The following is a 14674-nucleotide window of genomic DNA, read 5'->3' as shown; positions in this document are numbered from 1 at the left end:
CCATTTTCCACCAATCAGGACTGCATACTAAAACCATGTTTCCATAATAATAATATACAATAATAATAATAATAATAATAATAATAATAATTACAAGGTCCTGATTATTACAGATTCCCTGGATATTACATTTTGATGTGATGTCATAAAAAAAATTTATGTTAACATGGCAAACTAATAAACAAGAAATTTTGAAAAGGGCACTTCATATCAAAAAGGTTGCCTACCCCTGGTATAGCTTGTCGAAATAAGCCATAGTATAGTGTCAAAAAAAGCCATAGTATGTCGAATAAAGTGATAAAAAATCCATAGTACAGTATGTCGAAAAGTTAAAATGTCAGTATAGTATGTTGATAAAAGTAAAAAAAAAAAATCATAGTATAGCACGTTGAAAAAAGTGATAGAAAAAGCCATAGTATAATATGTTGAAAAAAGTAAAGAAAAGAAAATCATAGTATAGTATGTCGGGAGAAAAAGTGATAAAAAAGTAATAGTATGTCGAAAAGAATCATAAAAAAGTTATACTACAGCATGTCAAAAAAATCTGTCATAGTTTGGTATGTTGAAAAAATCATTAAAAAGTCACAGTATAGTATGTCGAATAATCATTAAAAAGTCATATCGTGTGTCGAAAGAAATCATAAAAAGTCATCGTATAGTATGTGAAAAAAGTTTTAAAAAGTCCTACTATAGTATGGCATTAAAATTTCATAGTATAATAAGTCATAAGAAATCATAGAATGTTGAAAAACGTCATAATATAGTATGTTGAATAAAGTCATAGTATGTCAAAAGAATTCATAGTCATAGTTGTAGTATAGTAAGTCTAAAAAAGTTGTAAAATGTCTTTGCAGTGTCATTGGACTGTAAGTTTGTGCTTTTTCAACATTACATACAGGCTTATGGGTGAAACTGTGAGGGGATCTGGTCACCATGGAAACTTAGCAACACACATGTATCAATGTGTCAGTTAGTTTGTCTGGAGCCAAGTGAAGGTGGTTGATTGCGTTGATGATCCGATGCAGACCTCTCTGTCAGTCGATGTACTCTTGAGCGGTCTAAAACAGGATGTCTCGCAGTACTAAGTCACAACTTGGACTTGCTGTGTAGTACGGAGGTTTTACCATTCATCTGATCATCACCGTTAATCAGCAGTTCTAATCCCTTTTATTGATTTTGGACAAAACGGCTCAAACTGATGACCAGATGACAGGAAGCGCTACTTGACATATTATGGACGTAACAAATATCAATTGTAATTCCAGTTGTGGCTGAAGTATCAGAGAGACTCAAGCATTTTCAACACTATATCACTTTGAAAACCAAAAGCACACTAAAGGCCCTCTTCATATTATCAGTGGCAGAATTGCTTGCACGAGTGTAAGCAGTTGTTTTTCTGTGAAGATGGTTCAGGTACTGAGCCCACCTTGGTTGTCATGCATGGCTCGGATGGATGTGGTGTACAATGTTCAGTCAGTTTTAACTTTGACCTTGTTTGTTTTGACATTATCTTAAAGCAACCATTGATAAATGGTGCAGTTTTTAAAGAAGAGTAAAAGTAAGCTTAAACAAACTTCCCTAAACTGAGTGGAAGTGGGATGGTAACTCCAGTTCTCAGCCACTTACTAATACCATCTCAACATCTTTTCACAATTTACACTTCAGTTTGCGCATCACTTCCACAAACTGAAGGTGTGAATCACCCACATGGCAAAAACAACTTCAATGGAGGGAGTGTGAGATCAATATTCTAATGATTTATTAACCAGGCTGAATGCCAGTTAACAATCTGAAAGCTATCCCCAATTGTGAGAATTTACGTAGAAGTTTCTCCTCAGTCTAGCAAGAAATCCTTAGTCTCAGGAGTCGATATGTAAAACAGCATACTTAATAAATCAGTATGGAAACAATTCTTTATGGTAGATTCTAACACTTTGAATTGTGTCTCAATATTAAGATGCTGTCCAAGGTGCTGGGCCTGGAGCAGCAACGGAGGCTGAGCTCTGAAGTTACTGCCATCACAGCCTGGTACGAAATCTAACCTGAGGTATTTGACACTCACTACTACCTCACATACACTATTGTCTGTAAGGTTAGTTTGATATTAAATTGCAAATCAGTTTTTTTTTTTAGCTTGTAGCCTTTGATGATATCACTAACACACTATCCAAAACATAGTTAAGTTAATAATAACTTTTGGACTTTTTAATCGATAATTTGAGTTAAAGTTAATTGCTGAGATGTGGAAACACAGCAACCTTGCTACAAAGAAGTGGGATGGGGCAAGAAACAAACAATCAGAGATGTTTAAAACTAACCTTCAGGTTGATAATGAATGGTTTTAAACATCCATCACAGTTTCAGACTTCCTGGTCGAACCTTGATCTAATGGAGTTGCACCCAGATTAAGGGAGTATAATACAAACATATGATACACAATACTTTATTAATCCCCCAGGGGGTAATTGAGTGGCACCATACATATAGGACAGACAACAGGTGAGACAATGGGAGAAGACATACACATCTCAAGGCAATACAAAAAAGGGATAGCACAGCACTTTAATAAATGGTGTAAACATTAATTGACTATAGTAATATGACAACATATTCATGGACACCAACATTACCACAATCCTCCGAACAACCACCATGCTAGTCATCAAAATCAGATCATCAACAAGCAAGAACATTTCAGATGCACCGTTTTAGATAATGTAGCTGAGCTTTTGGCTTGTTTACAACCTGTCTGATTGTGTTTTCTTGCCCAGCTTCAGTAGCTGTTGTGTTCCCAGATTTCTGCAATTACTTTGGCAGTACAATTTTAACACCAATAACATGTTGAAGTAATCAACTGTAGTTATCCTTTCAAACTGTAGTGAATGAAAAAAACGCAAATAACTGATGACAACTTTATCCAATAATGGTTTTAACAATTCATATTTTATTCCATGTGCTTTACAAGGATATAAATAATGGCCAAAATTACAAAAATCAGTGTGCTGGAAGCCCAAGCCTATGTACATAAGTTGGTCAGCAGAGATGTAACCAAATAACCCATTTCAGTTTTCACTCAAAATACAATCTATACAATCTACCGGTTTCTTTTAAATTCCAACTTTTATTTTGGTACCTTGTTTCCAGTGCCACATACTTTACTTCAAATCCTTTCTTTTCTCTTTTACATTACATGTATGAACAATGAGTTGGCAAAATATCTATGTACATTTTATAATTGGATAACGTCTCATCCAAATAATACAGTAATACTGCGTTTAAAATAGTACATCTGCTAGATAAGAGTAGAGCCCCATGAGAAATGATGGAGGGTTGACCTGACAAGAGTTAGCTAGCCACCTGCAACATTCACTCTCTTTGTACAAGTATGATCATATAGTTTAGATTTATTTAAAGGATGACCATCATTTTCAAGCCTAATGTTTTCATCTCATATCATAGAAAAATAATGTAACATTAAGACAACAGTAGACAAGAATTGCACAAGAATAATCATAATCATCATGGTAATATAATACTCTCATATTAAACATTAAAATGTCGGGCAATACGAATAGAATACTTTTTTTTTTTTTTTAACGCCAGATGCTGTTTTGTTCACATACTGTAGGTTCATCCGTTATGAGACACATCTCACCAGGACACACCTGTTGCATCTCCAGCGTGTTGTAGCTAGTCCAATCACATTTACACTTTTGTGCATATATCTCGGTATTATTTTCTGACTTCAAAGAAAAAAAAAAGAAAGAGCCAGCCAAACGTCCTTAAACCCGTGCCAACACTGACACATGCCCAGTGGTGTCTTTAGCGAGTCCATTGTCTGTTACCAAGAGATGCCCTGTAACCATACTCGGAGAAACGGTGACCATCCAAAAGTTCACAGGGCACACGTCCCAGTTGGGCGCATTAAACAGCTCCTGCTGTAGTTGCAGAAACTTGAGGCTGCTTTCAAATAAGTGTACATTCAGAGCAGACCGTCATCTGTCAAGATGCAGTCCTGTTAGTGTGTATAAGTGTCTGTTGTCATGTTTACTGTGTCAAGTATCATATGGATGAATGATGTTAAAATTTGGTAGTCAACCTTAAACACTGTGGAGTAGCATCCATGTTTGTAGTCCTTTTGTAGTCCATTTTGCATTGTGTGTGTGACAAGGTCCGTGTTTAGGGCTGGCTACATTCTTTGCATTCCACAGTAATAGACATGAGCGTCCGGCATTGCCCTGCAAATGAGATGACATCACTTATCGAGAGAGCCCTCACACCCCGCCTCTCCACTGGCCCCCTGCTCAGCAAATCCAAAATGGCCACCATGCGTTTCATAAGCCACATGCGAAACCTTTTACATACAAGATTTTTTTCCCCGCGAAATAAAATTTCAAAGTTTATGGCCAGGGAAATTTGGTCAAAAATAATTCTGAACACATACACACACACATGTGCTGAAAAGGATGCTAGAAAAAGCAACAACAAAAAACCCTACTACTTCCTGTTTCACAGGACAAGATTAAAGTTGTTTGTCAAAGAAATTCACAAGTTTGTTAGTATTTTCAAAAAAATAATCTTATATAAAGAATCAAAAAGTTGAAATACATTCTAGTAGCCTGCTGGATGAACCAGTTTGAGTCAAAGTTAGACTGTGCTACATCACCTCTCCTGTAATTCAGCTCTCCTTTTTGATTAAAAAATGTCTAAAAAGTCTGAACTTTCCTCCAGTTGTCGTGTTTCGACAACGGCCCTCCTCATTGTCAGCTCCACACTTGGCTTAACAGACAGCTAAAACACTGTCGCAGCTTTTAGCAGTATTCTGGTTACAAATCTCATTCAAGTTGTCAGGGGGCAGTTGGACAAAGGGGCTGAAATGTTAAGAGAAACGAGGGATGGAGGCAGTCAGAGGAGAAAAAATAGGAGAGACGAAGCCAAACGGTTGCACCCATCAACAGGAAAAAAAAAAAACAAGAAGCAGAACAACCAAAGGGTTGACTGCTGACCGACAAACAGGAAGTGGAAAAATGGAGCTGACCATTCCCCCTACAGGTGGAGACAGAGAAGTGCACCACAGCCCTGGTTTCAAAGGTCATGCGCCAGCCCTGCAGGCAGGAGGATGGGGCCCGGGCCAAAGAGGGGGAGAGCAGAAACAAAGAGAAGAAGAGACAAGGAGAAAGAAGAGAGACAGCGCAGCGCCAAACGTCATCATGCAGTGGACAGGCTCGTCTAACGGGGGGCGGGATGTTTTTTTTTTTTTTTTTTTTTTCAGCCGGTGAGGTGACGCGGCGGCGTGCGTCGCTCTTGCCCATCTCCGGGGCGGGGCCCCAGTACAGGGCAACCTCTGAAAGGCACACACACACAGGAGTGGACAAGGCGGGTGTATGTTAGAAAATAGTGGTCTCATACTTGGTGTTGACTCCTCTCTTGGCCTCCTGACCCGGCTCCACAATCCATGGCACGTTGGCGTGGCCCTTCTGGTCCATGGACGGCTGCTCCATCTGATGCAGACAGACAAGGAAAAGGAGCGGAAGCAGAGAGAAGTCGGAAAAAGAGGCAAATTATTTACAACGACCTGCATATTCTCAATTATAAAAATACTACACATTGATGTTATACTTCTTTAGGATGCAGGAGACAAACAATTCATTATGACACATTTTCAATGCAAATGGCTGTTTCTGTTGGAAATCAACATGTTGTACACTGTAGGGGCAATTTTCTGATACAATTTCATGCTAATGAAGTCAGTAGACAGTCAGTGAGACGGTAGAAGGAATGAGATGGAGGATGTGCTGCTTACGAAGTAATGTAATGGAAAATAACGGAAATGTAAGAGGGAGCTGAGAAAGCAGAACACTGATCACGGACAGAAGCTTACAGTCAAACATTAAAAAAAAATACGATTGCAATAACCATGTGCAGTATTTGCAGCAGTGCGCTTCCTGTACATCAGTTGTTTCGATTATCAAAGAGCTGTGGACTTTGTCTGTTGCTGCCACTGTGAAGCTATTGCAGATGCTGAGAAACAATTCAAACAATCTACATTGCTTTTAAAATACCCCCATGGCAACCAATCAAGTGGCTGGATTTTGTTGCTGAGGGTGTTTTTCCCTCCCATCTATTGGTTTATTTTCAGGTGACTTAGGGGAGGGGAGACCGGACTTTGAGAGCTGGAGTTTTGACAGTAGGGGACTAAATTTCTCCTTGCACACATTGTCCAATTATGTATATTATGTACAAATATATATTAAATGTAATGTTCATATTTTATAAATAAGCATTAAAGATCTACTTCTGGAGTAAACAGGGTTGAGTTCTGCATTACACTGACAGAACAATGTTTCTCTTAGTATCTTGTCTCAACACTGCTACAGCAACAATACGGAAACTAACAATAATATTAATCCAGTTCTCTATCCTCTCCCTCACGCTCGGACAACCACAGCAATAATCTTGTTAGGGGGTTACAGGATTACAAAACAAACACACTTTCCATCTCAGAGCAGCACAACACCACCAAGCTTAGTGAAGAACTTGTTCAGAGCATCACCAGGATTAGTCTCAAATTCATCAACCACACATTGAATGAATTGAATCACATTGAATCAACCACTAAATGAACCATGCCTGCTGCCTTCAAACTACTTTTTATATCAACACCCTGTTTCGGTTTGGAACATAAGAAATAATGCTGCTGGGATATCACAGTGTATGATTTAGACTGCAACCTCAGTTATCCAAGGTGATGCAAAACATGCCATTTTGCAATGGGAGTCTGTTGAGCTTAGAACATTTGAACCCTTTCTTGGCACACTGTGTACACTGAGGTACTGCAGTCTTCTTTAGATGACCCTTTAAAATGTCAACTGCCTTGTTAAGCTAAAGATGTAGATGAGTGGATCAGAAGAAAAAACACTCCAAGCATTCAATGGAGGTTTAATGGACTGAGTGTTTTAATAAACATTAAGCTAACTTTAAAGGAGTGGTTATTGCTTCAAACACTTCTTATTTACACATTTAACAACTAGAATGTGTATCTTTAAGGAGGCAGTGTATCCCCATCCAGGGGTGGAATCAGTGCAGCGGGGCACATAAAAACTGACTGAGGCACTAAAGTCGACTGCTTTCAGCTCTGTAAAAGCTGTAAAGAAATGAAATGGGTTGGCTTTGCAAGACTGGCTGAAGTCTCAGATCTGTTTTATTTTAATGTAAATGTTGATATGGAGATAGCGGGTAGTAACTGTAGAATGAGAGACACAAATACTCACTGCAAGCACACCACACAAGGATGCAGAGTGAGTTGAATAAAAGCAACAGAATAAAATGGAAGCACTTACAGACGCCGCTTTCTCTTTGACTAAAAGAAAATCATGTGGAAATAAAGGATAAGAGAAGGAAAAGCAAGGAGGACCTGTGACTGAGCTTTGTGGGGAAGATGGAAGAGTCGAGGGGGAGGAAGAGGAGGGTGGAGAGGAGGCCGGTGAGGGGTGTAAATGTGGCCCAGTGACCAGCGGCTGACGGGGGACATGATGACCTACAGGGGCAGAGGTCATATACAGGTCAAAGAGGGCCTGCTCAGCAACAGCAACACCCAACACAACAAAGCAGCAAGGCAAAACCACAGCGGTGACAGAGCAGCTGCATGGCAACAGGGAAAGGCAACAACACTCCAAAAACCATGGCAACAACATGGCAGCAAAGTCACTGCCCTGGCAACAGGGTGGGGCAGCAGCATTACTGCAATACAGCAAAACTAAAGCAAGAGTAGGCCATGTTACGCCACATTTATATAGCGACTCCTGCATGGCAAGAACACTCCCAGCATGACGAATATGGCACGGCAACTGTGCAAAACATCACTCTGCAAAAGCATCTTCACAAGCCAGACTCATATTCAAATTTCAAATGTTTTTTTCTTTAAAGTGCTCATATTATGCTCATTTTCAGGTTCATAATTGTATTTAGAGATTGTACCAGAATAGGTTTATGTAGTTTAATTTTCCAAAAACACCATATTTTTGTTGTATTCTGCACAATGCTGCAGCTCCTCTTTTCACCCTGTGTGTTGAGCTCTCTGTTTTATCTACAGAGTGAGGCATCACACTTCTGTTCCATCTTTGTTGGGAGTCGCACATGCTCAGTACCTAGGTAAGGACTGCACCACACGTTTGTCACGGAAGTAAAGGGTGGACTACAATAGAGCTGTTTGGAGCAGTTTGTGAACAGTGTTTTCGGTTGGAGATGGTAAGTCCCTTCAGGCTTTTTCACTTTGTAAACCTATAATGTGCACAAAAATATATATAACACAATAAAGGAAAGGGAAAAAGCCAAAAAGCATAATATGAGCACTTTAAGTAATTAAAAATTCTGCCAATTTTGTGAGATGGCTTGGTTACATTTCAGTTGTTCTAGAGGCTTTTTCTTTACAGAAAGTGTAAATGTAAGGCTCCTAGCCAAGAACCTGAACCAGATGCTTGCTATTTTCACTTCACTGGGAGTTTTTTTCATGACTTGAGAAACTATGATTGTAAAACTCAATCATGTAGGCTTAGGGTCATGTATTTCAATCCGTTTTGAAGCTACACTACAATTACAGTAACATGCCGATGCCGAAGACAATAATCATATCCGACACGGTCACACTCATAAAGGAAAGTTAAGAGAAAGTCGAAGGAAATATACAAGCAGATATACTCACATAACACACACACACGCACACACACACACACACACCATAAAAATTAAAATAGGAGGGTGTGGAGAAACAGATACTTGTGGGCAGAAAAACAAAGCAACAGTATTTTAAAGCACAGGGGGCTTTAGAGGTGCTGTGGGTTGGAGATTATGGCTGGCAGGTGGCAGGAATATTAAGTGAATCCTGCAGTAGCTTAGCCCTGCTGCACACTACAAGCCATTAACCAAACACAAACACACACACACACACACACACACACACACACACACACACACACAGGAAAAAGGCAATTAATGGTTAATGTAACGTTTGCAGAGTCAGCAGATTGTGTGTACACATACCATCGTCCATCATCTCTGTAGCACAGGACACCCCCCCCCACACACATACACACGAGAGCGAACACACAAACACTGCATGTGTTCTTTTCTATCTTTTCCCCCCCTTCTGTCTTTCCTCACTGTCTCACGTCTTCCTCTAACTTTAGAAAGTGAGAGCATTCCTCCGAAGCCACCGATTCTCCTCTATCACCATCTCTTTCTCCCATGACTCATAGTATGTAAATGGACCTACATTTGGTCTATAAGCACACTGATATAGCAGCCACCGTAACTTTATACCGGGTCCACAAGACACGTGTGCTGGTGGCCGATGCGTGTCGGTGGAGGAGGGAAGTGTGTTAGTGTGACTATTTTAAAGCTCTGTCGGGGGTTAATGGGAAGGTTTAGAGACAGACTTTATGACGCTGTGGTTGTAGAAAGGCCACACGTTTGCGCAGGCAGACACACACACACACACACACACACACACACACACACACACACACACACACACACACACACACACACACACACACACACACACACACACACACACACACACAGTAGTATGTGGGACACAAGTATCTAATATCACAAAGCTTGGGAGGGTATTAAACAACTGTAAAAGGGACCCTGTGGCATTTTTTTTTTATCATGAGCTGTGTTTCTGTGGGTGAGTCCTTGTTTTGTTTGTATGATTGTATAGCCAATTTGACTCTATTCCATCAACTGCGGTAACATGCAAGGAAGCATAGCAATTTGCCAACAAAAGCAGTGAAGATGAAGACTGCAAGCAGGCAAAGTATGGATTTAAATAATGCCTGATTTAAAAAATGTAAAATCTGCTTTGCAAATGTTTAAGGAAGGAAATGTATTCAACTTACAACAGAACTATTTTATGTTTACAAGATCATAATCCAGAGGGCACTCTTATGTACTGAAATCTGGCATCAAATCTCTGGTCAGACTCATAATCCTAATAAATCAGATCAGATAGCCCCCCAAAAAATCTAAATGAAGTCAGTTAATCTCCATTTTTAGATAAGGTTCTTGTATCGCTGCTTCTGTTGGGACATTTAAGAATGAGGACTGTGGAGTTATTTGTTAAACGGGGAAAAAAAGAGGGTTTTAAGAAAAAAATATTTTTTATATTTTTCAAAGTAAGGCATTAGGCAAGTTTGTGTCGGTGCTGTACCTGAAACAGAATTTTCAAGTTTGGGCCGAATATTTGGGGGGGCATAGTCTGTGGAATATATTGGATTTCAACATTGGTTTCGTCCCGGGCAAACACTTCAGTATTCTGGGAAGATGGTAGACGTCTTTGAAATCACGAAAATTCCACTAAAGATATAAGGTAAAAAAAAAAAAGAAATGTTTAGATTCTTCATTTAAGGTTTGAGTAGGGAACAATGTGTGAACGAATTAAGGAGCAACGTTTGAAGTGCTGAGGTCACACAGAAGGCTAGAGATGTGCTGGTGTGATATTTTATGCTACGTTTATTGTGGCCAAAAATGTTCCGGTAAATAGTATTATCACAAGAAGCTTTCCTTAATTACTACTATTAGTGCTAAAATATAGTGAAGTTACTTCACACCCTGACCACTTTGATTTGATCAAACCTAACAAAATAAACAGTGATGTGTATATTGCAGCTTTGTAGGACTAACATCAAATACACTATAAACAAAAGCAGGTCTGTGTAGATTCTATGCACCCATTGCAGTTTGGGTGTTGCTCAGACACATACTCCATCATCAGCATTTTGATGAGGCTCTGATGGACTGAAATGTCAATAACTTAATTCTCCATGCAAGGTTGCAGTATGTAGGAGTCTTCCACATGAGGATTATTTATCTTCTTGCACACACACAGAGTGAGGCGAGCCAAGCCAGCCTTCCCAGAGCCCTATGCAAACAGGCCTCATCAATCAACCCAGTGTGTAAGAGACTGCAGGGACAGGAAGACCAAATGGACGCTTAACAGATCAAATATCCACCTAGACCCCTGCCACAGTGTCCGCTGAGCCAAGACACAAAACACAAGCGTTCCAGGATAAACCCCGTAAACCAAACAGAGAGTTGAAAACGCATTCAAGCAAGGATGAGAGACCAGAACGAATAGCAGAGGGATGGAAATTATGGACACATTCAAGTGTAAATGGGACAGAGTTAATGGGATGCTGGTTAGTTTTGATAGGTTTTATCAGAAGTGAAAATCCTTCTTAAAACACAATTCTTCTATTCTTTTTTTAATAAATAATCATGCACTGTATATTACTTAAAAGACCATATTTATCTTGAGTTTAATATGAAGCAGCTGTAAGATGTAGAGAATTCAGCTCATAAAAATGTTATCAACTACTGTGCAAGGAACTTAGGTTCACAAGGCACAACAGCTTCTTTTAAACAAAATTCTTCAAATCTAGATCACCAACATGTTGCTGATGTAAATGTCAGTTTAGGATGGATTTTCCTTTCAAACAGTAGTGTGGCTGGCTGTGCTACAACGATGCTTACAGATTTGCGGATGTTGACTCGAGGTTTGGGGACAGGTTTGCTGGGCTTGCTGTCAAAGCTCTCAGGCAGTGTGGATGATCCGTGGCCGCTCTTTCTGGCCTGCAGGGCCAGCTGGTAGGCCACCTCGAAGGCCTGGCCGAGTGTCAGAATGATCTCATACGCCAGGTTCTGACAAGAGGTTGAAGGCAAAAACACAGCCGTGAGAATACAAAGTGATATTATAGGAACTATGAATATGATATTTGCTTTTAAACACACAGACACAGTGTCAGTACTGACCACATCAAAAGCAGTGAAGACGTGGCAGTAGTGGTGACTGGACTTGAGGTCTTTGGTGATGTAGGCAAATGTAGACAGATCCTCTGGATCCTGAGCCGCACACGAGATGTTACGAATCTCATGTTCTGCTATGATGTTCTGCAAAAGAGAGAAAGGGAAGAAAGAGAGAGAAAAAAACAGAGGCAGAAAGATAGAGGTGCAGAAAGAGATTGTTGATTATCTCCAGTGAGCCACTTCATCAAAAAAACAAATCTGATTTATTATACATCTAATTTCACACATTCCAAAACCATAATCACAGTAGCACAATGTTGGTTTGAGAGTTTTCTGGAGTCACTGAGTTGGAATTTGTTCTCTGGTAATGTCACTGGAGAACAGTCATGTCTTTCTGTTTTGTTAATTAAAGTCTCAGTACAGTGAATTACAGAACATCAAAGCCCCGAAAGAAAGTTTTACTGAGGGATAACATTAGCAAAACATATTTTGTTCCCATACTGTATGGTATTATCTTTGGCTTTGATTCTAGAAAAAGATATCAGCCTATTGATTGTTTTTTTAAGGAACGTAAGAACAACTCCCTCTAGTTTTTGTACACTGGAACAGCAGATAGATAAGTAGAGAGAATAGAGAAGATTTACTTTCACAAAATGACCCAGAGAGGTGAATCCAGGAGAAGCCGCTGTCCCTTTTTGATTTTCCTTTATGGTGTGCCCTATCCCCTTAATTTATTTATTACCCTTATTATTAGGGCTGTAACGATACACCAAACCCACGATTTGGTTTGTATCACGATTTTTGACCCACAATTCGATACAATCGATTTTTTTTGGAGGAGAGTTGTACTCAGTAAACGTAATACTACTTTTTTTCTGCCATTGCATCGTTTTGTCATTGATTACAAGCCACTTTGCACTACTTTGCAACACAGTAATACAACATAGACCTTATTTATTGATATTGATTGATTGATTTCAATATTGATCGATCCAGCTTAAGGTTAGCCTACTATAAAGGTGCTGGTTGACAAGTAGCTAATGCTTGGTCTATAACGTTAACTAATTCTTGGTGGGTAACATAAGATTACAACATTGTTCAACACGCTTGGTTATTTTTAGTATGATTGTTTTGACCACAACATCTCTGGGCTAACCTCACTCTCCCGGTGCTGCAAGTCTTCAGTCGGGATGAGAGCTGACAACAGCCCCGGGGACACATCCACAGTCAGCCCCCAGCCAGCTAGCAGCCAGCCTCTATTATTACAGCAATCCAAACCCGGCCAGCACTTAAATCCAGTGCTAAGGACGGTAACAGCAGTTTACTGAACCGTCGGCCATTCGTAACGTTACACCTCCGTTAGCGTTACCGGTGTTCGTGCCGAAAATCTCCTCCCTGCCGAATCCCATCCCAATTCATATCTCATATCGTTAGAGCTCTACTTATTATTATTTCTTCCCTTGTGTCAATCTCTATTTGATACTGTTACAAGTTACAGTAGGATCGGAGGTCTGGAAAACTGGGATGTAGATTTTGCAAACTGGTCGGCTGCTAAATATCAGGAACATACTGGGGCATGTCTCTAAGCAGGCTAAGTGGCGATGGAAAATGAGTTTGATTGCCTGATGGCCAAGCTAGAGGCAGTACCAGCACATTTCATCTCATATCTGTGTTCTGAAAAGTATGTCTGTCTAACTAACTAACTAATTAAAATGTTTTGGCAAAGACAGGCACAGCACATAGAAGAAATAACATCACAGGAAAGTGTCACCAGCTGGCTACCATGTCATCATTTTTGGCTTTAACTTTAATATCTAAATCTGTCTGTGCAAACTGAAAAAATCTGTCTGTGCAAATTGTTATGTATTGTGGCCACCTTTGAAATGTATTCAATATCTGCAAATAATGCTCATCTTCTGCTGTGTGTACTTATGCTCTTGTGCATAACAGATGCTTAAATTAATACCTTTTTGCAAGCAAGCTGCTTATAATGATGTTAAAATTGTTTCTCACTGTGCCACCTTTATTTCCCACCCGAGGAGGATTAGTACCTATTGTCTTACACGTACGCACGGGAATCACTACCTGATAGGAATGACTGACTCCTTAGTGTAAAAATTATTACTAAACCGCCTTTACATAATATTAGCACAGAGACAACAACCCAAACTCATTACTCATTCACACATAAAACATTTATGTAAACTTTAGTCCCTCTCAAATCGACAATTGTGTAGATGGTATTACGGCCTGCCTACGGACTACTTTAGACTCTGTTGCTCCACTCAAAAAGAAGAAGATGAAGCAAAGGAAACTAGCACCTTGGTATAACTCCCAAACTCGTAATTAAAGCAAAACTCGCGAAAACTTGAAAGCAAATGGCGCTCCACCAAAATGGAAGAGTCTCGTTTGGACTGGCAAGACAGTCTGAAAACCTATAGGACCACCCTCAGACATGCCAGATCAGACTATTACTCAGCATTAATAGAAGAAAACAAGAACAACCCAAGGTTTCTTTTCAGCACTGTAGCCAGGCTGACAGATAGTCACAGCTCTACTGAGCCATCTATTCCTCTAGCTCTGAGTAGTGATGACTTCATGAGCTTCTTTAATGATAAAATTATAACAATTAGAGATAAAATTCATCACCTTTTGCCCTCAACTTCTAATGGTTTCAACGCAGGACTGCTAGAAAGAACGACTAGACCTGACATATACTTAGACTGTTTTTATCCTATAGACCTTCAACAACTAATGGTAAAGGTATCTTCAGCAAAGCCATCTACCTGTCTCTTAGACCCCATCCCAACGAGGCTACTCAAAGAAGCGTTACCCGTGGTAAACACTTCATTACTAGATATGATCA

The 14674-nt window shown here is 39.7% G+C and overlaps 1 protein-coding gene across 7 annotated transcripts in view; it reads right to left on the bottom strand.

Annotated features, from left to right (window-relative positions):
- Positions 1-2924: 2924 nt before the first annotated feature.
- Positions 2925-14674, bottom strand: part of anks1b (ankyrin repeat and sterile alpha motif domain containing 1B) — a 236809-nt gene continuing 225059 nt past the window's right edge. For all 7 annotated transcript variants that reach the window (XM_028570991.1, XM_028570990.1, XM_028570993.1 and 4 more), the window contains 4 exons: positions 11815-11952; positions 11536-11703; positions 5410-5501; positions 2925-4238 (listed from right to left, as the gene is read on the bottom strand). In XM_028570991.1, the coding sequence (XP_028426792.1) occupies positions 4190-4238; positions 5410-5501; positions 11536-11703; positions 11815-11952 (447 nt within the window). In that variant the 3' untranslated portion in view covers positions 2925-4189. The remainder of the gene's footprint in view (positions 4239-5409; positions 5502-11535; positions 11704-11814; positions 11953-14674) is intronic.

The sequence above is a fragment of the Perca flavescens genome, chromosome 23 (assembly GCF_004354835.1).
Source record: "Perca flavescens isolate YP-PL-M2 chromosome 23, PFLA_1.0, whole genome shotgun sequence".
In the NCBI taxonomy this organism is placed as follows: domain Eukaryota; kingdom Metazoa; phylum Chordata; class Actinopteri; order Perciformes; family Percidae; genus Perca; species Perca flavescens.
Note: the sequence above shows the minus strand (reverse complement) of the source record. Positions and strands in the feature narration are given on the sequence as shown.